The sequence below is a fragment of the Oncorhynchus gorbuscha genome, linkage group LG13 (assembly GCF_021184085.1).
Source record: "Oncorhynchus gorbuscha isolate QuinsamMale2020 ecotype Even-year linkage group LG13, OgorEven_v1.0, whole genome shotgun sequence".
Lineage (NCBI taxonomy): Eukaryota > Metazoa > Chordata > Actinopteri > Salmoniformes > Salmonidae > Oncorhynchus > Oncorhynchus gorbuscha.
The window spans coordinates 42,393,481-42,410,135 of record NC_060185.1 but is presented as its reverse complement, the minus strand read 5'-3'; the positions used below and the strand labels follow the sequence as shown (position 1 = coordinate 42,410,135).

Genomic DNA, 16,655 nt, shown 5'->3' with positions numbered 1-16,655 from the left:
GGTGGGTGGGTGGGTGGGTGGGGGTGGGTGGGTGGGTGGGTGTGTGTGCGTACGTTCACTGTTTGACCTATGATGTGGATCCCACAGTAAACCCCACTATTCATGTCTGACAGGATCTTAAGGAGGTAAAGTGATCAACTCATTCCAAACGTATTTAAACAAACCAAGGTACTGAGAGAGACAAATTGAGCTCATTCATATTGTATTCGAGTCATGCAGAGTGACGCCCTGGAAGGTCGCTGTTCACAGGACTTTTGTGAGGTCGCGTCTGTCTGACACACACATAAATACAAAAATAGATCTAAAAAACTAAAATTAAATTAAATAAGGTGGAGAGGGGTCAGCGTGCATCACTGGCGTCCTGTCCAATCACAACACTTCAAGCCTGGGCTGTGTGAGGTCATAAGGCTGGGAGGAGGGGCGTTGAGGGTTATAGAGGTTAAGGTGACACAGGCAGACCGGGAGCTGTGTGTCCGACATGTGTCCTTCTGTCTTTCCGCTTGGTTGGCCAGTAGGCCAGGTGGGAGAGAGAGGCAAGTTGGCTGATCAGTGGTCCGTGTGCGGTGTTCCTCTATGCTCCTAGAGGGGGCGCTATCCTGGGAGTCAGACAACTCACTGTCAGCATAGAGTATGTAGAGACGGAAGGGGCTGAGGACGCTCGCCTCTTCCACCCTGAAGAGGGTTTGGCTCACACTCAAGGGCTCAGTATGGTGTGTGTCTGTCTACGTCTGTGAGATGGAATGTAAGTATGTTATTGATGGTATAAGAGGGGCCAGCGGTGGTATGTTAAGGGCAGTGTATGAATGTTGCAGACAGTGGGTTGAGTGACTATGTGGAGGTCAGGGAATGTAAACATTTGGACTGCGCCATGCTGTCGTTAGTTAGCGTGTGGCTGGTGTGTGAGCCCCCATCTCCTCCAGGATGGCCCCTCTCTCCCCTCTCCTCTCTCCCCTCTCCTTCACACCCTTCCTTCTCAGTTAGTGGGCATGTATGTCCAGGCCCTGGCCTATAAGGGGATCGGCGGGGTGGGGGTGTGGCGGCGGGTGCAGCAGCATGGCGGGGTGGGGGCCGGGGTAGGGGTGCAGGGTTGGGCCGGCGTGGGGGTAGCCAGACTGGGACAGCAGGGCCCCGGGGTACTCTGCTGGAAGAGACGGCATCCCCTGAAGACCTGTGGTGAGAGAGAGAGAGAGAGAGCCCAACTGGCATGACCCTAAAACACTAGTCCACCATAGCGAAACCTTTTAAAACTGAAATGAGTCCGTTTTATTCTCTTTGTTGCCTAAATGAACATGGCCCAGTCGTCCTTATCTCTGTCTCTTACCTGCTGCCCTGAGAGCCAGGTGGGCTTGGCCGTCCAGTCCGTAGCCCCCCAGTGCTGCTCCCTCTGGGCTGTAAGGACCGCTTTGACCTGGTCAACCAAACACACACCCACATCATTCACCTAGCCTGAATGTCCATATAGATCAGCTATACACATAGTCACTCAAAATACACACCGATAGCATTCATACAACCTAGGAATGTATAGCTACATCAGTAACAATACATTAGAGCGGGAATACGGTGATAATAACATGGTATTATTACCTGAGCGATTTGACTGGTCAATCATGGGCTGTACTATTCTCCGTCTTGCATTGATAAACCTGGGGAGGAAAAAGGGGATACGAAAAAGCGGGGGAATAGAAGCAGAGAACACAAAGAGAAGGAGGATGGAATAGAAGGAGAGTCGGGAGAGGCAGAGAACACCAGTTAATGGGGAAAAAGACTAACGCGTAGGATATTAACCTTTCACTTTTCAACCACTTAAACCCGTTCATGGTTCACCGTCAAGCCACATTTAGAACAGAGGGCGTATGGATCTCTGGGTGATAATGGATTGATCAGTATTGATGGGGTCAGTGAAGGTCACGCTAAGGACCGAGCGACGAGGGACACAGTACAGTAGTAAAACACACAAGCTGATCATTGGTTATTGATCAGGGGGGTACTGACCAGTTGTTGACCTGCAGGATGGTCAGTCCTGTGTCCTGTGCCAGCTGCTTCTTCTGCTCCTCCGAGGGGTATGGGTGCTGCGAAGGGACATTCAGAACAACGGCATTATGGATTTGCAAAACTGGTTAAGATTCAGCAAGAGCATGCTTAGCCTTTTCTTTTGGCATACATTATCATTCCATAAAATCATCAAATGTATAATTTTGGCTCACACATACACCACACACAAATGACCCCACCACTATCTATGTAGAATGAAAAACCCAAATCATGTATGAAATAAATCAGCTAGACCTATAACCATTAGATGAATACTAATGGCTGCCATTACATCTAAATTCAAGTCAAATTCTATGAACTGACGTGACCCTTAAATTGCAGCAACCCCTCTCCCCTTCTCTCTCTCTCTCTCTCTCTCTCTCTCTCTCTCTCTCTCTCTCTCTCTCTCTCTCTCTCTCTCTCTCTCTCTCTCTCTCTCTCTCTCTCTCTACTCTCTCTCTACTCTCTCTCTCTCTTTCTCTCTCTATCTCTCTCTACTCTCTCTCTCTCTACTCTCTCTCTCTCTACTCGCTCTCTCTCTACTCTCTCTACCTCTCTCTCTCTCTCGATCTCTCTCTACTCTCCCTCTCTCTCTACTCTCTCTCTCTCTCTACTCGCTCTCTCTCTCTACTCTCTCTACCTCTATCTCTACTCTCTCTCTCGGTCTCACTCTCTCTCTCCTCTGGAACAGTCATAATTAGTGAGAAGGACTTTAGAGTTTTTAAGTATACCTACTAATTATCAGAACTACTACATTTCACCATCAATTGTTCTCTCTCTGTTCAGAAATATTCAACATTTAACGTCTTATTCACACATTATCTCTCTGTCATTTAATTATAATTTCAACTTCATTTTTTTGCATTACCCTGTACGATGTCCCCTTCCTCCTTTCATCCACTCCCTCTTCTCTCGGCTCCCCTCCTCTGCTTTTCTCTGCTTCTATCTGTCATTCTTCTCACTATTATTTCTACCTGTCTCTCTTTTCTCACCGATAAATGCTGGAAGAGCCATGCCCTCATGATGTTGGTTGCCAGTTTGGGGAAAATTCCCCTCTTCTTGTTGTTCCTCCTGTCTCGGTCCGTCTCGTCCTCCTCTCCTGTACTGGGGGAGGCCACGCCCCCATCCAAACCATCCCCTGCCAGAGGACAATAGAGATATGGCATTAGCACAGTACGTGTGTGTGTGTGTGTGTGTGTGTGTGTGTGTGTGTGTGTGTGTGTGTGTGTGTGTGTGTGTGTGTGTGTGTGTGTGTGTGTGTGTGTGTGTGTGTGTGTGTGTGTGTGTGTGTGTGTGTGTGTGTGTGTGTGTGTTAACATGTACAATTGATGTCAGGTTTATGTGTGTATGTCGATTATGTTGTCAACATAAGGTGATTGTAAAGATGAGTGTATGTTTGTGCAGGTGTGTGTATGAGTTAGTGTGTTAGAGGTACCCGTATCGCTGCAGTTGTCTGTGCTGTGTGAAGGCAGGCCACATGACATGCCAGGGGTCCCTAGTGGAGTGGACGCACAGTCATCTGGGTCCCGCAACCACGACTGATTCTACAGAGAGCGAGGGAAAGAAAGAGATAGAAACATATTGAGATTAACTTTAAAAGATGTGAGAATGTAGCAAAAGATATTAACATTTATTCCCTCTTTAGTGACAAGTATTTTGCCCAATAGGGCTTCATCAATGTCTTTTTTTCAGAGACATATTGAGAGAGATATACTGAGAAATCTGAGACTTTTCAGCTCATTTGTCATCATTCAGGTGTCACCTACCTGCTCTGATAGACTGGTGCAGGAGCCAGTGAAATCCTCCACGTCAGACTTGGACCCGCCCTCCCTGTCATCCAAAATCAGGTCTGTGGGCATCTTGCCCTTCAGGCAGGTAATGTAGCGATTGCAGAAGTTATCACACAGGTCATGAACCTGGAGAATAGAAGATGAAGAAGAGGGAGAAGAGATGCTGTCAGGAAATAGCATAGTACTGTAATGGTTTAGGTGTATGATGGCTGATCATGTTTGGTTTGCCTGCTTTCAGCAGTCACTAGTCTGAATCATAAAGGGTAAGAGGAGACAGAGACAGAGAGAGAATAGATTTTAGATGAGTGAAGAAGCACACCTTTTCCAGCTCCAACAGGTGGAAACGTAGTACCTGAATGGCCTGGATCATCTGAGGACAAGAACAGATTGGTAGCTATGAACACAATGCGTTTGAGTTATTCTTAATCGATCTCTAAGTTACTGTGTGTGTTGACACATGTAGGCTATGAGCATTTGGTTCTTTTGCTGTTACAGTATATACATTTCTATTTATTTTCATACCAGGTTGTCCAGTTCAGGATTTGTTGAAAAAATGGGCTTCTCTGAGCGAATCTGAAACACACAAGGAACGGCGTCCACGGTCATTTGGATAATGGTTGGAGCTCGGAGTTTAAGATTTTCCCTGTACCCTGTAATTGCACCTGCAACCCTGTACGTGTGACTATTAAACTTCTAATCTAAAATCCAATCATGAATCACTGCCGGCTCGGAGGGCTGTAACTCACCTGTTTGGCGAAGGCTGCGATGTCATCGTTGAAGGAGTCTGAGGAGCATACATCACTGTGATTGGTCAGGCCTTGGAGGTGGGGTGGCACTGAGAGGGCTGTAACATCCCGCGGGGAGCAGGTGGCCAGCTCGCACTTCTCAAACACCAGGGCCAGAAGTGGAAACAGGGGATGTCTGTGCACACAGAACACACAGTGTTATCACATTATGCACACGCACACACACACACCTCACACACATGCATGCACACAATACATACACACACATCCAGGAAAATGCATATAGGCACAGAGCACACTGATAGTAAATATACATGCATACTGTTAGAATGAAATGGAACAAACACACACTCTGCACTGAAATAGTTATTTTCTGCTCACCCATAGATCTGGTCCCTGTGGTGTTTGAGGGAATCTGGGACAGTGTGGCCATAGTGAGGGGGGGCAGTGACCTCATGACCTCTCCATACCCCCCCACGGGCATGCCATCTGACCCTGAGTAGTGCACCAGGTCTTCATACTGAGAGAGAGAGAGAGAGAGAGAGAGAGAGAGAGAGAGAGAGAGAGAGAGAGAGAGAGAGAGAGAGAGAGAGAGAAATTAGGAGATGAGGCCCCCTGTGAATATGGAAGCAGATCACTTCGAAGCTGTATCTAATTTTCTCTCCTCCTTCATAAACACTGACTAGAGGCTCCTCGCTGAGCCGTTTTTCAGAGGGAAAAGCTACATCCACCCTGGGACAATTGACATGAGATAAACAAACACACAGAGATTCATACATAAACATGAGCCTATGCTCTCTATCTCGCTGTCAGTCTCATATATCTCTCAACATTACAGAGCTGATGTGTGTTCAACTGTAGCTGACTTCAGTCTCCAAGGCTTTTCAGCAAAAGCCAATGGTTTTCTCCTGGATTAAAGCATGGCCAATCATAGTCCCATATGGCTGCGTGATCACAGCGTGCACCTGCTCTGCGGTTTTGTCGTACCCCTTTTGTTTTATGAATACTCGCTATTAACACAATCACCACTATCAGATTCCGCGCCTTTGTGTACTCAGGAGCTCTCTGATTACAGTGCGACTGTAGCGGCTGTGCGTCATCTGATCAAAGCACCAAAATCAAGAAGATTAATTCTTCAAATGTTCCTAAAAGGCATGAGGCTGAGAGAAGGGCTTCATATGTGAGAAATACTTACAGTGTTAATACGAATATAATTTACTGCAATCCTCGTCGTAATCAGGATAGTTCAAAGAGTAGAGCTTAGTTCGCTATACAATATATAGGCACAGGCGATATAGTTCATTTCTTTCAGCAATTCAGTTGAACATATGTTTTACCACATTAGGCTATGACATATATTAGAAATATTAACGCTAACAATGAACCACATACCAGATGATGGATAACATAGCAGCATGCGCTTCCTTCATATTTTGTTATTGTAGTTGTTTTAAGTAATAAACCTGTTAGATTAAACTATACAAATACTTGTTTGAACTTGCAATGTCCAATATATTCAATACATACAAATCACTTTCCACCAGATTGCCTATTGGCACAAACTAAGTTTGCAAACATTCGACTATAGGCCTATTTTACCAAATCCATTCCACAGTTTCATTATTCAGACAAATACAATGTATTTCATTCGAGTAGCCTATGTTTAAAATAAAAAGCAACAATGGGAACGTAAATGAAAATTCGTATGTCATGTTGTCCCAACACCCTCCTTATTTCAATCAAAAGTGATAGAGTTTGTGATAATAGTTTTCCATTTAGCATACATGTAGGCCTAATACTCGTAAATCGTTATGTGAAAACAGAATGGTCTGCAGGTTTCCAAACGGATGCCTTTTCTTTCCGTTATTGAAGCTCGCCTAATAGCCATATGCTCAAATGAAAGACTAGTGTCACCAATTGTAAACAGTGGAATACACTGTATATTTTACAGTGCATGGGACAACATATATAATTTATCAAATTCACTTCCCATTGCTGCATATAACCGGAATTAGGCTAATTATGGATAATTGACTGACACACTTTCTTGACCTTGTTTCAGTGAACTAAAGTAGCCTATAGGCTATGTCTGAATTGTAATCAAATTGGACAAAGAAAGTACCTGTTTTGTTGACTTTAATTTGTGTAAAGTACTACATTCTTAACAGGATTACACTAATATAACGAAAAGCAAATGTAAAATGCTAATAAAAAGCGCTTGCGTAATTGTCATCTGTAGGCCTAATTACAGTAAACCGAAAAATCCTATCCGGAAAAGTTTATTTGATTTGCACGACCCGAAGCCGATGACACTCGGGCTATATGACAACATTTCTAAATTTCCTCACTCAACTGCAAGCCGAACGTGCTATTAAAACACAGATAACAAATATCCTAAATTTCATCTGACCTATTATTTAAAAAAACATGTAATTACATACAGAAAAGTGCAACAGTTCACTCTATGGGAGTTTGACTAGTTATTCAAAAAAGATGGTACCCTATGTCTGCAGCCTTTGGTATTCCGCAGGTTATTGCTGTGTGTGTGTGTGTGTGTGTGTGTGTGTGTGTGTGTGTGTGTGTGTGTGTGTGTGTGTGTGTGTGTGTGTGTGTGTGTGTGTGTGTGTGTGTGTGTGTGTGTGTGTGTGTGTGTGTGTGTGTGTGTGTGTGTGTGTGTGTGTGTGTGTGTGTGTGTGTGTGATACAATGTCAGGAGTAGCCTACTATGGCAATTATCTTTAGGAATGGAAAAAGAGTGGCCACTGACTGCATAGTGCACATAGCAACGAGATCTGCGAGCCGTGGACTCACTGTAGCAAACGAGTTGACCTACTTAGCGACTTGGTCTGCCTCTCCGTCTCTTTTTCCTCGACCTACACTCACTACACATCATACTGTATATAGACATATCATGTCTTTCCACTTTCACAGCCACTTTTAATGGCCCGATAATCGACTGTTAATTGCTGCAGGAAATACACATTTTCACTTTTAAAGAACCTATATTTCAAATATTTCACTATACATATTGATATCCAGAAAACGTTTATGACTATCAAGGGAGACGTTGTACACCCTATATAAAAGCTATATGTTTATAGTCCTAAACCTCTTGCAAAGTAATGAGAATAGTATCATTCTGACACATGCTCATTTATACGTGACCCTATATTGCAATATAAAGACAAATGAACAGCAAATTTATAAGCAAGATAATATATGTGAAATATATGTGTAGCCTATATGAAATGTATAGGATGTTTCCACATGTCAAACTGGGCTGCTTGACATTATGTCGACACGTTCCCTAATGATTTAGGTCAGGTCAGTCTATTAAGGAATATTCAGAGCATGCACAATTATGTCAATAAGGTTATTCCTTCTGATAGATTGATGTGAACTCCTTGCCATATTGCTGCTGCCTTCATTGGCCCTGTATAGCTGGGAGCTTTGGCCTACGCGAGGGAGGACAGGGAGGGAGGCGAGACAGGCAGCGAGGGAGGACAGGGAGGGAGGCGAGACAGGCAGCGAGGGGCGCTACAACAACACGTAAGGACCGAGCAAAGAGGCAAAATTCTACATAATAACCAAACTAGCAAGATTATTATCTGGAGAGAAGGATACGCACTACCGTGGCACTTCAAATGATGAGTGAGTGTAAAGTATGCAGTAAATTAGAGTAAACAGCCATCATACCCTCTTATCCATGCGACACGGAAGCCAATCCTACTCTGGGAAGGATGAGACCAGACCGGCTGACCCAGCGCAGGCGTTCTGCCTCCTGTATACAGATTATTTGATGAAAATAAATCGCTCTTTAATATACTAATAGAGGGGAAATTATAACAGTTGTAGAATCAAACCTTTAATCTCATCATTATTAATTAAGAAGGGGTTTGGTTATAAAAAACAACAGTTGACCGACCCTGAGTGTACCGTGATTAGGCTATAGCAATAGCCGAGGCTACTATGGGCTACAATACACTACATGTAATTCCGAAGTGAATCGAATCGTTACTTTTATTGCAATCAAGCAGCTTTATGATCCAAACTTAGAGGTGCACGACCATAAAAGCGATGTGTATTGAACAGCTATCACGAATAAGAACATATAAACCATTAGGCTATTTTACATGTAGGCATCAAAGATTATAGAAATACAGTACACTATTGTAGAAAAATATGATTTCATAAAATATCCCACCGAAGCCTAGATTTGACGTGTAGGTTATAGTCACTCTCAGGCGGTGCTCGTGGTATCCTGCATTGGCTTCGGTTTCGAGAGCGCGCTGGTGGGTCCGCACGGTATGTCTTTGGGTCCGGCTCGCAGGCGAGATGCTTGGTGAGGAGAAATTGCGTCCTTTCTGGCCGTTCTCGCTGTCCATGGGCTGTCGCGACAGGCTGGAAATTTTCACAGCGACATGGGCGATGTTGCTTTAAACATTGAGAGAGGCAGAGACGGTGAGGGGAGAGATGGTGGTTGGGAGTTGTTTGGGGGGTCAAAACACGACGGGGTCTCTAACCCCCACCTTCTTATCACACACACTCGCGCATTACAAACCCAGGATCCCCTCGTTTTATTCCAATGGCACGCTCTACACTCACATAGCATGCATTGGCACAGTTTATTCGCTCCCTTTCACCGTTGCTAAGCCATGACAAGTTCATATCTGATAACTCCAAGATTTGAGCGCGAGCACAGCATTTTCTAAATATTATCTCGTCGTCTTTATATTCCATACTCTGCAGGATAGTGCGCGCATTTATTAATGGGCGCCATACAATCGTTATTAAGTAATGCCCGTATTGTTTCCAACACTCGCCTCAAGCATCTGCGGTATCCCAACTCTCAGTAACTGCATTTGTTGTTTTGAGTAGCATGTCAAATTAAGTACAATTCACAGAAAATGCTGATGATTCTTTCTGATAGGCTAAATTACCATGTTGGTTATTGGCCGCACAATTCAGAATTCTGATACATTTCTGTATAGCCAGGTTAATTTAACAACCCTAGAACAACCCCCCACAGTGCATTTTTGGTATCATAAAAGTAATTATAGAATAGGCTATTGAATGTCCTATCGTTTGTACGCATGATAACATTATTGTATGATGACAAATCAGGTCATGCATAGTTTTCAATAGGATAGGCCTATGACAATACATTTATTGGCCGATGATGACTATAGTAGTGGGTTTTTGTTGAATCAATGTAATTGATATGTCTTCTCCATTACAGTGCCCTAATGTCCCCACTTTGCTTGGAACAGCAGGTCATTTTATTGTTCAGAAGATGTGTAAAAACCAGGCTATCCTTCTAAAAATCGTGTTTTCTCGTTTTAACTGGAGGGGAAACTTTCACAGCTCCGTGGACCTCGTCTTGTGTTGTAAATGACTATAAAGTTCTATAATAATTATTCAAAACGGTTCTCTTTCCCCTCTCCCGCGGCGAGGGACCAACAGGCGGCCGAACTTCAATCGGCAGCGCGGTTGCAGGCACATGGGCCGGGGCAAGGCTTCACCGCGGGCGGCTTTAGGGCATGACTTAGGGTGCAGCCAGCGAGCGCCGTAACATCAACCAATCTGCTGCCTTTTAACACGGCGGGAGGTCAATTCACAATAGCGATGATCATAGCCTTTAGACCCAACTAACATTGAATCCATAGCATCAATGAAACATGTGAACGGAAAGGAAAAGTCACGAACTACACGGCTTAATAGGATATTTCGAATTGATTGACAGGGATACATCCATTTCAATTTATATTCTGATTGTTTTATGTTCGTCATCATGGGTTAAAATAATGTATACATTTAATAGGCAACATTTTACAAACATAAATGTAATCGATGCATGTATGGTGCGTGTTTCAATATTGTGTGTAAGGCTTCATGAAGAGATTACTTGTGCATAGTAGCCAACTGCAGCAAATTCGGGGGTAGACTGGGACTTGTGCCCTATGCCCTTATCTTTGTCAGTCCAACATCCAAGCCATTATTGTGCAAGATCCAAACATATTGATGAGGTTGCTGGTGTTGTTGGGATGCACCACTAGACTATTCCCTTGTGGGAGCACACCCTTGTGCTTCAATGAAGTCCATGTCATCCCATTATTGACACCAATGCAGTGACTTTAGAAGTAAAGCCTCGGGACTTAAAGGGGGAATCTGCAGTTGAAACAACAACAAAGCGGCCACCCTATGTATTTTGGGTTCTGTTGGAGTACGACAGTTGAACTCAGGATATGAGGCATTTCTAACATATATTCTTCAAGAATCAATGGGCAGCCTATATATCATTAATTTAAAAGTCAAACAATGGATGCAGATTGCCACTTTATAGCCTCAGCCTAGCACCTCTTCAGCACTGGCAGTTTGAAGGGACTCCCGTCACTAGCCAGCTACCACCCGGTTACTAACCCTGTACCTCAGAGGCTGCTGGCCTGTGTACCTAGACATGGAATCACTGGTAACTTACAATTGGAACACAAGTTACTTTAATAACGTTTCCATACTGCTTTACTCATTTCATGTGTATATACTGTACTCTATTCTACTGTATTTTAGTCAATGCCACTCCAACATTGCTCATCCTAATATTTATATATTTTTAATGATTTTTTAAAACTTTTAGAATTGTGTGTATCGTTAGATATTAGAGGTTGGCCGATTAATCGGAATGGCCGATTAATTAGGGCCGATTTTCAGTTTTCATAACTATCGGAAATCTGTATATTTTTTTACACCTTTATTTCATCTTTATTTAACTAGGCAAGTCAGTTAAGAACACATTCTTATTTTCAATGACGGCCTAGGAACGGTGGGTTAACTTCCTTGTTCAGGGGCAGAACGACAGATTTTTACCTTGTCAGCTCAGGGATTCATTCTTGAAACCTTACAGTTAACTAGTCCAACGCTCTAACCACCTGCCTCATGAGGAGCCCACCTGTTACTCGAATGCAGTAAGAAGCCAAGGTAAGTTGCTAGCTAGCATTAAACTTAATCAATCATAATCACTAGTTATAATTACACATGGTTGATGATATTACTAGTTTACCTAGCTTGTCCTGCGTTGCATATAATCGATGCAGTGTGCGTTCGCGAAAAAGGACTGTCATTGCTCCAACGTGTACCTAACCATAAACACCAATGCCTTTCTTAAAATCAATACACAGAAGTATATATTTTTAAACCTACATATTTGGCTAAAAGAATTCCAGGTTAGCAGGCAATATTAACCGGGTGAAATTGTGTCACTCCTCTTGCGTTCATTGCACGCAGGGTCAGGGTATATGCAACAGTTTGGGCCGCCTGGCAATGACATAACATTGAAAGTTGTGCAATGTAACAGGAATATTTAGACTGATGGATGCCACCCGTTAGATAAAATACGGAACGGTTCCGTATTTCACTGAAAGAATAAACGTCTTGTTTTCGAGATTATCGTTTCCGGATTCGACCATATTAATGACCTAAGGCTCTCATTTCTGTGTGTTATTATGTTATAATTAAGTCTATGATTTGATAGAGCAGTCTGACTGAGCAATGGGTAGGCACCAGCAGGCTCATAAGCATTCATTCAAACAGCACTTTCATGCATTTTGCCAGCAGCTCTGCACTGTTTATGACTTCAAGTCTATCAACTCCCGAGATTAGGCTGGTGTAACGATGTGATGTAAAATGGCTAGCTAGTTAGCGGGGAGGGCGCTAATAGCGTTTCAAACGTCACTCGCTCTGAGACTTGGAGTAGTTGTTCCCCTTGCTCTGCATGGGTAACGCTGCTTCGACGGTGGCTGTTGACGTTGTGTTCCTGGTTCGAGCCCAGGTAGGAGCGAGGAGAGGAACGGAAGCTATACTGCTACACTGGCAATACTAAAGTGCCTATAAGAACATCCAATAGTTAAAGGTATATGAAATACAAATGGTATAGAGAGAAATAGTCCTATAATTCCTAAAATAACTACAACCTAAAACTTCTTACCTGGGAATATTGAAGACTCATGTTAAAAGGAACCACCAGCTTTCATATGTTCTCATGTTCTGAGCAAGGAACTTAAATGTTAGCGTTCTTACATGGCACATATTGCACTTTTACTTTCTTCTCCAACACTTTGTTTTTGCATTATTTAAACCAAATTGAACATGTTTCATAATTTATTTGAGGCTAAATGTATTTTACTGATGTATTATATTAAGTTAAAATAAGTGTTCATTCAGTATTGTTGTAATTGTCATTATTACTAATACATTTTAAAATTGTCAGATTAATCGGTATTGGCTTTTTTTGGTCCTCCAATAATCGTATCGGCGTTGAAAATTCATAATCGGTCGATCTCTATTAGATATTACTGGACTTTTGGAGCTAGGAAAACAAGCATTTCGCTACACCCGCAATAACATCTGCTAAGTATGTGTATATAACCAATATAATTTGATTTGATTTTAAATCCATTTTGGTTGTTGTTGCAAATTCCGATTCAAATCTGTTCTTTTTCCTGCAGTCTGAACAGCCAAAAAGCACATGGAATTGGATATTTCAATACACATTTAAAAACACCTTAGTAAGTAGTTTGAAATCAGATACAAATCTGATTCCTGGCCAGGTGACTTCCTGATCATGAACAGTCAATTCTGATTTATTTGCCCTCAAGTGGTTTTTAGACTTTACAATGGCATATTTTGTTGCTTGTTAGCTACTCTGTTGACAGTTTGACAAGAACAAGTGGTAACTAACTAGCTTGTTAATGGTTTCCAAACAAATATATTAATGTGCTAGAAAGTTAAACAGCTATCTAGCTAGCTCGTTGACTGCTGTGGCTAGCTAGCTAGTTGACTGCTGTGGCTAGCCAAAAATAACTCACTTTAAAAGATCATCTTATCCTTTGAGGCTTTAAAAAAGTGTTCTTACACGATGATTTTGAACATGCTGAGCAACTGGGAAAAATCCATGCTTGCTACATAACTTCTTAGTGAGCACCACCACCAATCAACCCACACCACTGCGCAGACACCCGTCGCTATTATGACGACTAGTGTAGCCATGTCAGCAAATGACTGCTGTCTGAACCACACACCAATCCAATTTGGTCACTTGTAACTTGCTGTTTGGACAGTCAGTATTCCAAAATGATTTGAAAAACAAAACTGATTTGAGCATTAAGGCCTGCAGTGTGAACAAGGCTTAAGTCCAACCCACCTATGCAATTAGGGGTCGGAATCTTTTGACAAGGATGCTGGTGTACTAAGGACGTCACACTATATACAATATTTTCAGTGTAGGGAGAGGATGTTAAAAGGAGTAGTTCTGAGTAGCCTATATTGCAAGGCTGCTGCAGTTGTTTGTCAGGCCCTGTCAGGGTTGGAGCAGCTGCTGCTGTGCATTTGTGTGTGTGTGTGTGTGTGGGGGGGGGGGGGTGTCAATGTCAAGGTGCTCGTGATTCAAAGCTAGGCCTTACTGCAGACATTGCCCAAGGCTAAAGAACATAGAGAGGCTGAGCAGGAAACAACAGCAGGATATGATGAAAAAGGTGTGTGAGTATGTGCTTGGGTGTATGTGTGTACCTGTTTGCATATCCATGTTCGTCTGTGTGTCTATTTTTGTGTTTTCTGGATAGAACTAAGTCATTTGAGAATTGTTTCTTAACCAAATATCACAATTTTCTGCTGGACTGATAAAAATTTGCCGATACATTACATTGATTAAATGTTTCTTTTTGACATTGTCCAAACCCTCCGCCCCTACTGGACCTGTACATCACATCAGCCAGCCCATTGGGAGATCTCCTGGTCTACTGTGGCGTATTCACTAGGAACCAAATGGAAGCAAACGGGGAGGGACTAACCTAAATTTGTTTCTATTGCAAAACCTTTTCCATAACAACAAAAAGTTTACTGTGATGTGCACAAATAAATACACTCCTGCTGTATCCAGAGGCAGAAACAATCAGCCTTACCTCATTATTAACACTAGGCCCATCTCTAGCTGGACTCACTCCCTCTACATCCATGGCAATACAAAACCTCAGCGGTCCATATAATCATGATTTCTACTGCGTGTCCTTCACGTAGATAGCACATGTACCCACATACAGTGCATTCGGAAAGTATTCAGACCCCTTGAATTTTTCCACATTTTGTTAGGTTACAGCCTTATTCTAAAACGGATGAAATTGCCCCCCCCCCTCATCAATCTACACAATAACCCATAATGACAAAGCAAAACATTTAAAAAAATTTTTTTTGCAAATTATTAAATCTAAATAAAAAAACACACTACCGATCAAAAGTTTTTGAACACCTACTCTTTCAAGGGTTTTTCTTTATTTGTACTATTTTCTACATTGTAGAATTAAAGTGAAGACATCAACACTATTAAATAACACATATGTTATCATGTAGTAACCAAAAAAGTGTTAAACAATCAAAATATATTTTATATTTGAGATTCTTCAAATAGCCACCATTTGCCTTGATAACAGCTTTACACACTGTTGCATTCTCTCAACCAGCTTCACCTGAAATGCTTTTCCAACAGTCTTGAAGGAGTTCCCACATATGCTGAGCACTTGTTGGCTGCTTTTCCTTTACTCTCCGGTTCGACTCATCCCAAACCATCTCAATTGGGTTGAGGTCAGGTGATTGTGGAGGCCAGGTCATCTGATGCAACACTCCAACACTGCTTCTTGCTAAAATAGCCTTACACAGCCTGTAGGTGTGTTGGGTCATTGTCTTGTTGAAAAACAAATGATAGCCCAACCAAATCTCACAAAGACACAGCGGTTGGAACCAAAAATCTCAAATTTGGACTCCAGACCAAAGGACAAATTTCCATCGGTCTAATGTCCATTGCTGGAGTTTCTTGGCCCAATTCGACCATGAAGGCCTGTTTCACACAGTCTTCTCTGAACAGTTGATATTGAGATGTGTCTGTTACTTGAACTCAGTGAAGCATTTATTTAGGCTGCAATTTCTGAGGTTGGTAACTCTAATGAACTTGTCCTTTGCAGCAGAGGTAACTCTGCGTCTTCCATTCCTGTGGCAGTCCTCATGAGAGATAGTTTCATCATAGCGCTTGATGGTTTTTGCAACTGCACTTGAAGAAACTTTAAAAGTTCTTGAAATTTTCTGTATTGACTGACTTTCATGTCTTATAGTAATGATGGACTGTCATTTCTCTTTGCTTATTTGAGCTGTTTTTGACATAATATGGATTTGGTCTTTTACCAAATAGGGCTACCTTCTGTATACCCCCCCTACCTTGTCACAACACAACTGATTGGCTCAAATGCATTAAGAATGAAAGAAATTCCACAAATGAACTTTTAAGAAGGCACACTTGTTGATTGAAATGCATTCCAGATGACTACCTCATGAAGCTGGTTGAGAGAATGCCAAGAGTGTGCTAAGCTGTCATCAAGGCAAAGGGTGGTTATTTTAAGAATCTCAAAACTAAAAGATATTTTAAAAAGATAAATATAAAACACTTTTTTGGTTACTATAGATTTCCATATGTGTTATTTCCAGTGGTGATTTTAGCATTTAAGTCCTGGTGGGGCAAAAACAAAAGTGGGATGCATGCCAGCAAAGCCACTACTTTTTTAGTTTTTTATTTAAACTTTATTTAAATAGGCAAGTTAGATAACAACAAATTATTATTTACAATGATGGCCTACACAACACAACACTAAATAATACATTAATTGCACAATAACGTGACAAATGGTTCCCACAAACTGTTAGGGTCTACATAAAGCTGTCCCAACAGCAGAGTCCCAACAGCAGTCCCAAAACCTTACCACTGCTACACCTGGCTTTCAGCGGAGCCTTGTCTGGCAGCGAAACAGTTAATTCAGCCTCATTAACTGCCTTTAAAAAAAACATAGCTGATATGGCTGACTTGCTTAAACAAATGTGGTTTCTACTGACAATTGAGATGTACAAACTACGGCATAAGGGGACGACAATAAGATAAGAGGCCATCCGTAATTTCGATTAAGACATTATTGTGAGAGCGACGACAGACGTAGTCTATTTGTTCAGCACTTTTTTTTAAATGTACAGCGACAGAAATCAGAACATGGGCCATT

General features: G+C 42.2%; 1 protein-coding gene across 1 annotated transcript; it reads right to left on the bottom strand.

Moving 5' to 3' along the window:
* Positions 1 to 6: 6 nt before the first annotated feature.
* Positions 7 to 9,279, bottom strand: meis3 (myeloid ecotropic viral integration site 3). The gene is given in 14 exon segments (XM_046294580.1): positions 7 to 1,168; positions 1,322 to 1,408; positions 1,588 to 1,646; positions 1,996 to 2,072; positions 3,027 to 3,172; positions 3,470 to 3,578; positions 3,801 to 3,950; positions 4,144 to 4,194; positions 4,347 to 4,397; positions 4,571 to 4,745; positions 4,952 to 5,015; positions 5,018 to 5,090; positions 8,266 to 8,350; positions 8,774 to 9,279. Coding segments are annotated over 13 exon segments (1,245 nt in total). The 5' UTR covers positions 8,278 to 8,350; positions 8,774 to 9,279; the 3' UTR covers positions 7 to 977.
* Between the last annotated feature and the right edge of the window lie 7,376 nt (positions 9,280 to 16,655).